The 15,024-nt window shown below is 41.5% G+C and overlaps 1 protein-coding gene across 6 annotated transcripts in view; it reads left to right on the top strand.

Moving 5' to 3' along the window:
* vti1a (vesicle transport through interaction with t-SNAREs 1A) overlaps positions 1 to 15,024 on the top strand; it is a 117,180-nt gene that overhangs the window by 88,124 nt on the left and 14,032 nt on the right. The window contains exon 9 of one of the 6 annotated variants that reach the window (XM_032503123.1): positions 12,782 to 12,831. The exons of 4 other annotated variants lie outside the window; for them this stretch is intronic. In XM_032503123.1, the coding sequence (XP_032359014.1) occupies positions 12,782 to 12,800 (19 nt within the window). In that variant the 3' untranslated portion in view covers positions 12,801 to 12,831. Of the gene's footprint in view, positions 1 to 3,667; positions 3,778 to 12,781; positions 12,832 to 15,024 lie in introns of those variants that run through there. One more of the 6 variants, XM_032503122.1, reaches the window with a different exon arrangement.

Genomic DNA, 15,024 nt, shown 5'->3' on the forward strand with positions numbered 1-15,024 from the left:
CATCAGTATTGTTTTAAAAATGAAATGCTGCAACAGAATGTAAGGGATGTTTTATACACTGCATGTGACCAATAAACAAAACAGACAGAGTCACATCCATAGTTATTTGAATTAACAAGCTCTGAAAATGACTCTTGCCTGACCAATGAGATGTGTTGAATGCGTTTGGGTAGACGATTGAATTATCACAAAATCCACTAAAACACTGTTTTGCATTCAATGTGAAACACAGTTTGTTTTGTTTGGTACTCCAAGTCTCTCCAGAGATGCCTTTTGTTCCAGTGGTGCATTCTAGTGAAAGCACGGTTGGACGTTGAATCCCAACAGTCCTTCCTCTGACTCATTCATATTTAGTGATGTTGAAAAGGCCTTTTTTATAATGGATGCCTCAAATCATCATCTCTTGTAGCCAAAATCGTAAGGACAAAGCAGAGTTATGCCACAAAAGCCTGTAGAACCTTGATCAGTGGAGAAAACCCCATTGAGGTCCAATGCCCATAGAGTCCATTTTTAGCCTAGGGACCATTGGACGTTTTCGAGATGTTGTATAATTAGACGGTATGCAGTTAATCCTAAGAGACTGTTTGGCAGGCACATTCTTTCCACTCTGAAGTTTTTCACTTGTATGTAATCGTCTTGAACATGCCAGTCATGGCTGTAGAATTCTTTGTCTTTTTGCTTCAAACAGTGTTGATAATTATATTCAACATTATTGGTAAAAGGGAAAATAGAGACATATACCTTGAAATGCTGATAATCTAGCATAATTCTGAAAAGGGATTCTCTCATGACATACCCTGGCTGAGAAATTTTAGTGAAGTGCAGTACACGTTCAAGCCCTTGGCCTGGCTTGGGTTTTGGGGCGTGAACCAGCCATGCACGGCTGGTAATGACAGGTTCCATGTTGCCCGTGGCTTGTGGCCCACTGCACTGTTTGTTTGGAGAGTGGTGCTCGGCCGTGAAGTGCTGGCCCAGCTGGCAGCAGTTCCGTTGCCCCTTTGGCCCGGTGACTGGGGCTTGTTTAGCCCACACCAGCCAGGCAGACTGGCATCTAGGAGGCAGAGATGATGGGGGGTGGGGGGCTTGCAGAGGAGAGGAGCTGTTGGCTGAGCACCCTGGTGCTAGGCCAGGCCGGCATCCAACTGGAGAGAAGACTTACCCTCTCACACCTCGATCTTCACGTCTCTGTGGCGACAGGGATCTTTGTTTGCACCTCAGGGGTCAACACCATCTCATCGCGGTCTGTCTCAGCTTGAATAAACTTGCTCACAGAACAGTACTAAAACTTTGCAAATATAAGTTACACTAGATAAAGATTAATGTACATACAGCTGATTTGAGAAGCAAGCGTCACAACTACTCAACATGGCCTGTATCTTAGCCTGGTAGCCACAAAGATAACCCCTACAAAAATATCCAATTCTTTCTAAACCATCACTTAAAGCCCTAAAACCATTGCCTCTCAACATTTTGAGCTGCTTTGTTTATTTTCTGAGTGTTTGTTAGGTCGCATGGACATCCTGTCAGCCATTGTGTAAACTTTAAACCCCAACACATATGCTGATGGCGCCAGGGCTAACATTGCTTCAGTGTTAAAGGGAAGTTGTGAGGACATTGATGTCTTGGCCTAGCATCATAGTGTCACTTTCCCAGCCTGTTTGTGGAGCCCGCCAATCTCCTGATTCTCCTCAGCTGACCTGAATGCATCGCTGAGTGTCACACACATGTGAGGAGCCTGATATTTCAGCTGTAAACAAATGATTTCCTACCATTACCATTGCATTACAGCTGCACACAGCATTCGTCTTTTGACCTGGCTCACACTGAGGCTCTGTCGGTTAGATGTTTTGCCTGACTCTTCAGGCCAAGACTGTATTTTATTTAACAAGACGTCGATGCACACCCATTCCATCTAAAAGTTTCCCTGTGGTATAGCATTTCAGAACAGACTTGACATAAACCATTCCTAAACACTGGTTTCATTTCACCAATCTTTAATTACATCGTTTGGTAGAAACCGAGGTACAGAGTTGAAGCAAAGCAGCATGTTAGCAAAGCGTATAATAGTGAGGGATACCACAGCCAGAGGATAGTGGGCCGAGAAGAGGGAAAAAAATATTGTACACAAACAAATGCTCTAAGAAAGCATAAGGTGTTAAGGGTTCACAAACTTTTACATTTTTTTCTTAATTGCTAATTGCCCAGAAGATGGGTTGGTTGACATTTAGCGATTTAAAACTATTCAATTTGTGATGGTCCTCTTATATTTTATCATAGTACTGGAAAGGGAAAGTTATCATTTAATACATTTGTCATCATTTTCAGAGTATGTTGAGTTGCTGTTAATTCGTTTAACTGTGCATACAGTACTGAATATTACTATAAACATAGAAGTACTGTAGTTTCATAGTTCCTCTGCCATGACCTTTGAATGAACTCCAAGACAACAGTCCACAGTCCCTATTCAGTTATTAATTGTTCATTAAGTATGTATTGCAGGATTCACGACTGATGCCAGCACTATTACAACATTGTTACAAATTAAATTGGTATATTTTGTGCCCCTCTTTCATTTCTTTTTTACTGTTACCTAATTTCACAAAATATTTAAGCTTAGTGTCAAGATGCCAGCCAGAGTCATTCAATTAATTGTAGGTATACCAACCATTGGGTTGCATTCCAGTTCCACAGTGTTTGAGTGTATTATGGTTCCATGAAGAGTATCATTGTAGCCCAGAGCGATGGTTAAGCCTTCCTCCAGCTCTGTGACAAAGGCGGCTGTGAGGTCGTGCCTGAGGCCAGGACTATCAGAGCTATCAGTCCAGCAGAGAAAGAGCATGACAACAAGCCCTGTCAAATAATGGTGTCAACACTGGGATTGTTTAGCTTCATTTGTGCAAAGAATGTCCATGGTTTAATGGTGACATGTCGCTGTCTATTGACTCAATGGGTCGGATTTTACCCTGTTGTCGAATAAGTTTCTCTGTCTGAGTGTGTTTTGTTGTAGAATGGCATATTGTAGTGTATGCTCTACATTGATTTGAAAAAAAATTCTCTTTCCTCAAACTTTAAGATGTCAGAAAGGTCATTTGTCAAGGATAGTTGGCCTAAAGACATACATGTGGGAGGTGACATAATAACTCATGTTTCACTGAAGCTTTTCTTTCCTGCTACTGAGATCTTATACAAGACTGATCAGAAATTCCCATTTTTTCCTATTTTTTTATTAAGTTTGATTGTTGTTCAGTCTTTCATATTTAGAATTAGGGATACTCCTGAAAGTCTGACAGTGAGCATGTAAGTTTTATTGTCCCTGATCTGAACTTACAAATTGACTTTTCAATCGTTTCTTAGTGATCTTGTGTCTGTAGTTTATGATGGGCAGACACCACAGCATCTGTGAAAACTTTTGCTTATTGCTTTTTTCACATGCAATTCATGGTTTTGAGCGATAAGATCTATGTTAAAATAAAATACAGTTTTCAGTGTTAAGTGTGGACATGCTGTTATGAAGGAGTCTTTCCGGATAGCTTTTTGCCTTCTGAACTGTCAGAATGTCCATTGTTATTGAGCCCCCTCTGCCATCCCTCACCCACCGAGTATCAGAACTTCCTTTACCTGACTGGCTAGATGAAATGATTTCTTTTCTCCTCTTCTTCTTTTCTAGTCAGAATATTGCTTCCCTCCACTGCCACGCCACATCCCCCTCCCTCTCTCCTAACGGTAAACGTTAAGATCCAGGAGTGGATCAATGACTGTTATCCTTTGATGTGCTAGGACGCATTACGAGCGGTGAGTTCTAATTGGAGCAGAGAGCTGAGGATCAATGTTGGCTGTAATTGACTGACACAGGGATGGGTGTGAGACTTTATTATCATTAATATTTAGACATGATGTGGGAGGAACCAGCCAAGGCTAAATGTACAACGGCGGTGCGAGCCTTTGATCTCGGGAGATAAGCAGATCGATTGGGGGTTGGTGGGGGGCGGCTGAAGGAAAAGAGGTCGCCAAAGTGTGGCGAGCTGGATGAACGAATTAGCGAGGCCCGCACCCTGGATTTTATCGGATTTCTTGCAGAAGTTTCCCTTCGGCTTTGGAAAGGTCATTCTAGGCCTCAGTCCTCCCCATTGCTAAACAGCCCGTAAACTGGTAGGGCAAGTAGGTTTAACAAGTAGGTTTTACAACTATTGTATTAACAGAAATTACACCATTATGCATTCAAAGAACCATGCCCAGTGCCCTGGTTTAGGGGTTTTTGTAACCTCATACGGTTTATTTTTCTTCATGAATCTTACTAGTTTTGCGATGGATGTAGATTTTTTTAGTGAGAGGAAGGAGTGATGAAGAGACATTTTGTGTTTGTCTTTTTGACAAGGTTCATTGTTTGGGAGATGTAACACAATATGAAGGAGAAAGAGGCCCTACGGGGCTCGGGGCTGCTTCCTTGGTGTCAGCATACACATGATGTTACCTAATCTTATGGGTAAAGGAGGGGGTTAGACTGTCTGATGGAACACTCCCTGTCTCGCAGCGTGACTAGAGGGGGCAGGAACTATCCACTGTGTCTGTGGAGGCTAAGGGCATGCTGAAACTGTGAGGCTGTGATGTATACCCTCAGTTCTGTCTCCTTTGTTTTTGTCACCGGGATCCCCAGGGACTGATACCTTAATCATTGTACTTAGAAGGACAAAGATGGGTAACAGGTCGCACAATAACAGGTGTGTTAGTTTTCAATGACCTGCTGCCTGATATTGGACAGAATGAGAAACCCAGCAAAATTTAGGTCAGTAAGGATAATGATCCTGAAAAGAGATTGAGTGAGAGGTGCTGTGTTGTAAAATGACAGTAGCTTTATTATGACACCCAACTTTTCCACAAAGTCCATTAATCAAATATTAGAAAAGATATGTGTTTATGTCACACCTTTTACACAAAAAAATGTTGCTCAAAGTGCGTCATAGTTGCAAATTACAACAATTACAATTACAGGCAATGTGTTAATAGAGAGCAACAATTGTTCCTCTATGTTCATCCAGTGCATATTGTTGATTGAAAACATGTCCCATTGCAGTATGAACCATTGTTTGAATGTGCTTTGATTACATTGGCTTGAACTGTATGCAATGAGGGCACTGTTTATTGTTTATTTAGATCCCCATTAGTTGTTACCATGTCAGCAACCACTGTTGGCATCAGCTCCTCTTCCTAGGGGTCACATTAAAAGTGCACGCTATAATTTTACTGTAATGTTGCAATGTAATGTTGCGCTACATGCAGTAAATAATACAGAGTGTTTGGGAGAGCTGCATTATTAATGAAAAAGCTAAAACTAAGAAAATATTGCCAATGTAAACCATTCCTTGAATTGAATTTTAAGTCATAAAAGCAGAAGGTGATTTGGTATCATATTAAGTAAAATAGAGCTTTTTTCAAACAGTATGGACGATAGGTCTGCTTTTGTCTTTGTATTAATGGCTTTCCATTCATGTGTACATCCCTAACTGTACAGTGTGCAGAGGCTAGTACCATTGTGGAAACAACCATTGTGCAACAAATGGCCCATTGTGGGACATTTGTATCATTACACCAGCTTCAGCAGTGTTAACACATATATGTTTCTATTGTGTTTGGTTTGGCAAATGTGTACAAAGCACACACTGTCTATGAATCTCATAAATAATAAACATGGTAAGATGAACACAGATATCTTGGCAGAAAGAGCTGGTATTTGCCATGTAGAACATTGCTTTTAATCAATAGTGAAAGCCAGTGTCCTTTTCTCAATGAATATTTGCGTTTTCAATGTGCCCACATTTTCAAAGTTCTTGTTTATCCCCTTGTAGGAGGCTCATCTTTCGACAGTTAATGTTAAAAGTTAGCTCAGTACTTGATACTCTCTGTTGTGTGCCCGGATGTATGCGTGAATATTTCTGAAGTGTGTTTATGTGTGCATGCCGGACTTTGTGTATTTGTCTTTATTTCTGTTGGGTGGCTCGGGTGTGTGAGCACATGCTTGTGTGCATGTGAATGAGGGAGTGAGATAAGAAAGAGATGAAGAGTCGCTCAGAGGAGCTTTCTCATTCAGAGGCGTCCCCATCTGTTTGCCTGGGCCTAATTGTTCCTGGGTGTGAAGACATGGAAAAAAAGCAACTGTACTCGTCCCCTGTCCCAGAGTTATTTCTGTAACATTAAAAGAGCGCCACCAGCACGCTCCAGATTATTGCCATGTAAATAATGGCACTTGGCTCGATTCCCCGCTAATGAATGTCATTTACTTTTCCAAACGAGGATTAATTATCGACTGAGGACCCGTCTCTCCTCCCACAGGGAGCACGTCGCAATTAGCTGCCAAAAGATGGCTGCTAATATTTGTGTTTTTTAAATACATCTATATGTACGTACGTGTGCATATGTTCCTGTGACATGGTGAATAACCTCCCAATTAACTGTCTGCTTAATTCTGAGCTGTAACTGAGAGAGACCAACGAGAAGAGAAGAGCAGCGTAATGTCCTTGCTTCAGTTGAATAAGGTTTTTGGTTGGTATTGGACATTGTTGTTGTGAAAAAAAGAGGTGAAAAAAGAGAGTTGTGCTGCTTTGGAGCCAGCCTCCTGGTTGCAAAATAAGGCCAGGAAAACAAACACAGGCCTCAAATTAGATTTTCCCAAAACATTGCATTCCCTCTCATTTTATACACCACCGTGGCCTGCAGACGAGAATAGAATAACCTGTGAAATCCGCTTCAGATTCCGAATGACACAGTCACTGGAACACTTGACAAAGGGATGCCCTTTGGATCTATCTGACGACCCCATCTCCTTTTGAAAGAAAAAATCTGAAAGTCTTACATCTTTTACCTGCTGTAATTTAGGTACGTTGTGAAACTGCCCAGCAAATGTGGATTTGCCCTCACTGATGCAGTCAGGCTATTAAAAACCTTTCCTCTTTAACTCTCATGTCAAATCTACCTCTCTTTCCTCACTCCATCCCTCCCACTCTCCTGCTTTTTTTCACCTCTGTCGCATTGCCTTTCCTTGCGTGGGCTATGTGAGCTGATGCACTTAACCCAAATGAAGGATAAGATGTGGATAAGGGTTATTTCTGTCACCAGTGGCACCGTTTGAGGTGTGGACCCCCTCCTGAGAACCCAAGACTTTGATAATGTTGCAGAGCTGAAGGGGTTAAATTTAAAAAAGGAGCTGATTTCTGAAGAGGAAATATGAAGAGATCTGTGCTGCCAGGTTTAAACCAAAAGCAATTTTCAGTTTTTGTTTTGTTTTTGTTAGTGTTGGTGTTAGTGTTTTCTTTTTTTACTTTCAATTTGTCAAGTAGCCCTTGACCAGCAGACCAAGGAAGTGGCAATAACAATCTTTGTTAAAGAAGACATTTTTATATTGAAAGAAATCCCAATGTTCATTCGATGGAGGTCGAGGTGAGAGCAACCACGCTAAAAGGGGGCTTGTGTGTCAGACATGTCCACAGAGACGGGTTATGATAATAGATAACGGTGAGAAAAGCTTCAAGGGAGGGAGTCTAGAAGAAGTGGCACTGGTACTATGCCATGGGCTATAGTCATCCACCCTCCCCCTTTTCCACAATGTTTTATGGCTAGATTTTGTAACTGCTCCCTGGCTCACCTCGCAGTGTGAAATAAGCAAGTCTCGACTATGCACCTCACCCCACCCCACAAGCTCACAGACACACGTGAGCACAGCCAAGAATGGTGTTTCTGTTTGGGTCTAAACATGTGGAAGTTTATGATCTGCTGAGAGTTTCATTTGAAATGCAGTCTTACAGTATGCCACAGTGCTTGAGGAAATATTTGTGTGTGTGTGTGTGTGCATTCAAGCGTGTGTTTATAATTTTCTTAAGAGAGACAGACTTCTTGTTTGTGCGTACTTACTGTACTACTGACATTACATTTACATTAGCAGGTAAACTATTGAAGGGCCTCATCTTTGCTCAGTGGAAATTTACAATCCTAAATGGAATGAAATCTTCTAGCATTCCTACATCACCCTCTAATCCTTTTCTACCTTTTTTAACTAGTGTCTCTGGCCCTTTCCGTACTTACTTTCTCTCTTTCTCTCTGGGAGAGGGTGGGGGGCATGCTCCAGGCTGCAGCAGGTTTAGCAGGTTCTGAGAAGTGAGAGAATAATTTTGGATCTGCTCTGTTTCATCATCTCCCGCTGTCAGAAGTTTGTTTCTGAAGCAGGAGCCTAAACACTTGCTTCCTCGGATGATGTGTCACAAGTGGCACTTTGTTGAGCAGTTTTATTTGTCTCTGGCAGCTTTTACATACTGGAAATGAACAGGGATTGTGCAGTGAACAAGTTGTGATCTCTGTTTAGTGTAAACCAGGGCTTTGTCAGAAATTGTATTCTTGTTGTGTCGTGTTTGTGTTCTTTTCTGTGTTTGATTTGTTTTTTGGGTGTGGGAGTTCCCACAGTCTCACCCAGACACTATTCTATACCCCTGACATTAAGTGTAATATTACCTTTTATTCAGTTCCCGGATATCCACATCTTCTGTATCTTATGCACCATGACCAGGAACCTTTTTGCCTCTTTGTAATGTGAATAGATGTTGAACCAAAAACACTTGGAAAACCTTTAGTAAGTGGAGTTATTCCACAAGTGCAAAGAAAAATTTCTTATTAAATTAATCATTTTACAGTGTCATTCACATTGTTGCTGACATACAGGCACATAGGAGGTGTGGTCAGGTGATGCAGCCTTTGGAGGATGTGGATATAGTGAGATAAACCTTTCTATACTGTAGTAAGTAGAACATACAGTGGATGACTTAACACAGTAGTCATTCAGTTCAGGTTTTCATGCAGGTCTGCTTTGGAATAGGAACCCTTTTGACATATAACTGTTTGTTACTAACTCAAACCCCTTGAAACTACCTGTGTAGTTCAAAGGAGGATGTTGTCAGAACCTGTGGATGTGAAGAAGTTGAAATGTTTTTTTTTTAAGTGCCTGTGCGCATGAGGTTTAAGTGAATAAACAGATAAATAACCACCAGCCCTTGTTGAACGAGTCCTTTTGGCCATGGGCCAAACAGGTAATTCCTCCGGCATAGTTTTTGAAGGGCCACAGCAAGCCAAGCCTGCCTCAGCAGTCAGACTGTCTGCACATTTCTGCCGCTGATGGCATACCAGGGGCACCATTTTCCTCTCAGAGACAGACAAGCCGGAGGATCTGATTGGCCTTCCGCCAAAGCGCACTCACAAAGACTCCTTTGACAGCAGGTCAGTCGGTTAACCAAGCAGTAAGCAGAGGGAGAGAGGGATGAGCCAGGAAAAAAAAAAACACTTCTTCACCTCTTCACCCTCAAGCTTCATTAAAAGGTTTCTTCACACAAAAAAAATTATACACTCTCCTGTTTGTCAAAAGTTACATTATTTCTCTGACTGGGACGACTGGATGCTGGTTACACATCCGCAGACATAGTCTCAGTGTGTGCAATATAATTAATGGGTCAATTTGTATTTATGTTTAATGTGTTGGCCTACATCTTCTGGGACATTTAATGCTGACAATATCACGCCTTAGGTATGTAATCATCTGCTAAAACTGACAATCGTTTAATTATTATTGCCTGTCTGAAAAAATATAAAGGCAGCCCCAGTATATATGATGAAGGTAAAATGTGTGTATTCTATGGCAGTATTTAATGCAAACTTGGAGACATTTTCTGAAGTAAATTTTTCAGAATTGGTAGATGTTTTGATTTACAGAGCGAATGGATATGTTTGAGTGAAATAATATTGAGTCTGCATTTTGACCAAGATAAATATTCGCTCATCCATTAGCTCATCCTTGTTATGATACTGATGGAGCCTTACATCTTTTATTTTCATCGTAGTAAAGCTGACACGGTAGCGCTAAATAGCTGCTGATGTTCTCCTGTGTGCTCCTGCGCTCATTATCTCTCCAGTCCAGGCCTTGCTTCTCTGCTTTCTCCTGCCGCCCATCTCCTCCCCTGTGTACCAGCCGCTTTGCATACGACTGATGTTTAAATGCTGCATTGTTAACTGACGTGGGGTAGCCCTTTGCTGACCCGGGAGGTATTTGCTCGTTTGATCATGGGGCAGCAGTTTTAATGTATTGAAGCAGTGCCGCTCCGTAAAGCCCCTAGTATAAGTGGAGATGGAGGGCGAAGGCAGGACGAGGGATCCATTGGTTGCAGGCCTGACAGTACAGAAGGAAGGTAATTATTAGAATATCTGTTGGTCAGCAAGGCCAGAGGGGACACTGCTGACCCTGCATTTCCACTTATGCTGCGATGGTGGGTGTTGGTATTCCAGGGTGGTGTTGCAAGGGCTGTGGCAAAGACAGAGAACAGAGCTCCATTGATGAGCAGTTTTGAGATTTGTATTTTTCTATTAGGGTTTGAATATTTTCATAAAAGTTTCTTTCAGTCTTGATTCTGTGGTTTCTCTTTGTTTATTGTTTGTCTTCCTGGTGTCTGATCTTCATCCTCTAAAATGGACCTCTCACCACAGCCCTTAGCCATGAGGGCTTTTATATACCCAGACAAAAGTTATGTTGATTTTCTTCTGATAAAGTTAGTATTTTTGCATGAAGCTTTTGCTATTGCCTTTTCCCATCCAGCCATCAATTCAACTCACAATCAACCCTACAGTTAAGTTCCTGTCCTTAGTTTGTCACAAAGACTGGGAGAAGTTAACCGAAAGGCCCAGTGTCAGTGAAAACCACCTTGCCTTATCATCTGTGTCACTGGGCACAAGAATCCCACTTGGCCAGCTGACAACACAACAGAAAGAAGTGTTAAGGAAAAAACAAAAACAATGACTCAAACAGTGTACAAGTTTGTGTTTACACCTTGGGACCTGTGTATCAAGAGCCTGCTTGCGCTGAAGCCAACCAGGCTCTGGCCTCTCAAAAGAAAATATTGAACACCCATACACCCTTCTAGCCCTTTTCCTTACCCTTCTTTGCCCTTTTTCTCTTTCTATCCTCTCCTTTTCTCTTTGGTTTGTTTCTTGTGGAAGTCTCTTAGAGTGACCATAGATACCAGGGGAAAGAAATATGTGGAAAAAAAAACACCTCGCTCGACTTGATCATTAATATTTGATGGACAGTTCCCCCTATGAATTTCCAATAGCATTCCATATCGGGCTTGTGATGGGCTGAAAGTATGGCTACAGATGGAGATGTCCACATGTGTTATGCTTCTACGTTTTTGTCAGCCTTGCAAATGTCACAAAGTCAGATGGAGTATCTTATCTTTTTGATGTTCACAATAAGCATGTCATCGTGTCATAAAGGTATGAATTTGCCTTTATATTCCCTTCTGAATAATCATGTTAACCGCTTTTCTAGTCTTAACAACTACTCAAAGTGCTTTTACATATGTCATTCACATGCTTTCATACACAGTGGCCGAGGCTGCCGTACAAGGCCACCTGCTCATCAGATAAACATTCACACACATTTACACACCAATGGCGCAGCATCGAGGGTTAACTTGGGGTACAGTGCCTTGCCCAAGGACACTTGAGCCTTAACAAAAGTCCCAAAGCAGCCCAACTGCCCCTTGACTTTCGAACCGCGGTTCACAGGAAAGCAGAGGTGAAACACCAATCTGCATCTCTCATGGTGCCTACCGCCCACGCTGCTGCTGCGAAAGAGAGTAAGAATGCCACATGAGTTTACCTCGAGCAGTGGAAGAAGAGAAAATGAATTGAAGGATTGTTTAACACAGGCTGTCATTGCCGGCCCTTAAGAGCTTGTCTTTGTTTCTGTTGTTCCCTATCTTTTCCCATTTGCTTGCTTCTTTGCTTAGTCTTCCTTTTTTCCTCCTCTTTTTTTTGCAAAAGGCTGACCCTGCATGGCTGCAGGCCCCTGATTAGCAGGGCTTTAGAGCGCAGAGTCTATTGACCGGGCCTCCAGAGCACTAAGCACATGTAGCAGGAGCAACAAGTCAATAACGCTGTTACTGCAACCATCCCCATCACACTGGTGGCCCCCCCTCCCCACACATTCCAAGTGCTTATTTTTCATGTGTTGGGGGAGAGATTTGACAGGGAGGCAGGCAATCATGAGGAAATCAGTGTAACTCAGAAGGCCTGGTCTGCACACTTTCCTATCTGCTTTTTTCTTTTACCTCTTTTCTCCATTCAGGACATCTGGGTCTGGCTTCAACGTTGGTTAACTGGTGATTTCCTACATGTAAAAAACTGTTGTTTGAGTTTATTCTGAACCATTATCTAACTTCCCTTTCTCATCTCTCCCTGCTTGACTCCTCCCCTCATTCCCCTCTCTCAGGCTCTCTCAGCTTAGACACAGAGAATAGGGAAGCTAGTCTGCAAATTTAATGGAGCAGCATGGATTATTTAGACTGACTAAAGCCTCCCTTGTAGTGTCAAATGGGGGGTTGTGGGATGACATTATACCCCTACATTTTTTCTCTCTCTCTCTCTCTCTCTCTCTCTCTCTCTCTCTCTCTCTCTCAGTCTCCTTCTCTCTCTCTCTTTCTCTATCTCTCTCTCTCTCTTTACACAGCGTACCTGCTGGATAAAGCGCTCTGTACCTGCATGTCCAAACAAGACAGAGCTCATGGTTCACATAATCCTTAATTGTACTGTGTTATTTCACACCAGATTGCCAGACGCGCTCCCCTAGGTTTTCACAAGTTTTACTTAACACCCTGTGATGCAGACACACACACACATGCAAAATTGCACTCGCACACACGCACGTGTACAGTACTTTGACACTTTGGCTGACTTAGTCCTTCCATACCTGCAGGACAGGTCAAGGTGTGTGAGTGGCCCGACAGGCATGAGTTCAAGTTCAAGGCAAGTTCATGTTTTCTTCCCTTCGCTCACCTGTGGCCCTGATATGAAACCTTGGCTTGGTTAGTCTGCATTCTGTCCACACTGACATACAAACATGACCTTTGACCTCTGGAGACTAACACAGGAAAGCAGCGTTAGTCGCTTTCTTTACTGGCGGACCTCCTGCTGTCCTAGATATCTGATCCATGGCAGATTGAAACCAAATTAACAACTCCATATGTAGAGAGGTCAGCCTTCCACTTTATTCCCCATGTCGCTAATTATGATAGTCTATTGCTCCCATACCTAACTATTACATTACCCTAGTGCTTTCACTATACCATACCTCAGTGACGTTTGTGTGTTTTCAGAAGTGTTTTAAGTGACCTTATTTTGAACCAACCGAGCATTCAGTTCTATATACATTTGTTAAATGCATCATTATTTAAAATGCAGATTCTTATAAGCAGAACTGAAAATACAAAAGAAAGACAATATTTCTTTTTTATGGAAGGGTTTAACATCCATGAAAAAGAACATTGTATAATGCATACAGTTTACCACAGTCTTTTAAAGGAACTTTGATTGTATATGGGCTGCTAATGCAGACTTGTGTGTATAATCATGTAAACATGCTACAACTGCTTACGTCACTTGTAATGGTTCTGTAAACCAGTATTTTTGTTTTCTTTTGTGCATTAAACATGGCACAGATGCACACTTTGGAGGGACTAGTGATGTGGACTAACTTTGTCATAGAAAATATTTTATTTTCTAACTTACATGTGAAAGAATATTTGTAGGAAAAACATCAATTTTGACTCTTAGTACCAAAAGGGACGACAATAGTCCCAAGCGTGTGTAATATGACGCTAAAGGAGATGACCAAGCGTGTGTAATATGACGCTAAAGGAGATGACCAAGCGTGTGTTATATGATGCTAAACGAGACCTTTAGTGTCAATAACAACAACAAAGGCACTTGACCAAGCGTCCATATTTTACGAGATTGGGAGTGAGAATGTGTTGCTTTGCACATGTGTATAGGAGGAGTGTGTGTGTTTGTGTGTGTGTGTGTGTGTGTGTGTTATATATTGCAACATCATCTGTATCCAGAGACGCACAGGATGTAGAACTAAAACCACACAGGACTTGATGCAAATATTTGGAGAGTTGATTTAAAATGGTAAACAAACACCATGCGGAGGAGCTTCCTTACCAGTGAGTAAAAAAAGACTCAGACATAAACACCAATATCCTCATTGCTTCTTTGTCGTGGAATCCTAAACAGACGTCTCTTTAGGCCCAAAGAGTAGGAAGTATTTATCTGATGAATGGTTTTGTTTTGAGAGGAACACAGTTTAAGTCCTTGTGAAGATAAGTGCTTTGATTTCAACTTGTATAAAACTCTTTAAACTAATAACTATGGTACACATTAAGGAAATATGTCATGTCTTTTCCCAATTACCACAACTTTAAATCATGAGTAACACTTTACTTAAAGGTATCTACATAACAGTGACATGACACTTCTATGAACATTATTAACAAGTCATAAACGTTTGACATAACGCTTCTTTTAGCAAGTGTCATTTGGTTTTGTCATTCATGACACGTTATGGTTAAGGTTATGGTTAGAGTTAGGGTTCATGTGTCATGACTGTCATGACAGTGTCATGTGTTCTCTTACGTAGAGACCTTTAAGTAAAGTGTTACCAAATTATGTTTAAACACTCAACAATAAAAAACAAAACGTTATGTCTTTTGTGTTGGGATTATTTTTTTTACATTGCGAGTCCAAAGATTTCATCAGTAAGCTTGAAGAAGTCAGGACAAATTTCACAACAGTAGATGGTGTTAGTTGTCAGACTGTCTGGATGTGTTACTCCCTGCTCACCCAACACAAACGGTAAAAGAAAAACCATAAAAGTAACAACAATAAAAGCACTCACTTTGAAAAGTTATGCTCAGAAAAAAGCTGTGCATTAATTAGTTTTTGTGATGCATAAGCAGTCTCTTTCCTCCCAATCTGTGTCACTATGTTGTACCAGTAACAAAGCATGCAGATGCCATTAACCATTGCCTCAGGTGTTCTATGCTCCCTAAGCATCCCAGCGCTACATCATCTTCTACGTCTTTTTTCTTCTTCACTAGCAGTAGCGTGCACACGTGATTTATGTGCTTTAATGAGATTTCAATACTGAACAAACAATAA

The sequence above is a fragment of the Etheostoma spectabile genome, chromosome 21 (assembly GCF_008692095.1).
Source record: "Etheostoma spectabile isolate EspeVRDwgs_2016 chromosome 21, UIUC_Espe_1.0, whole genome shotgun sequence".
Lineage (NCBI taxonomy): Eukaryota > Metazoa > Chordata > Actinopteri > Perciformes > Percidae > Etheostoma > Etheostoma spectabile.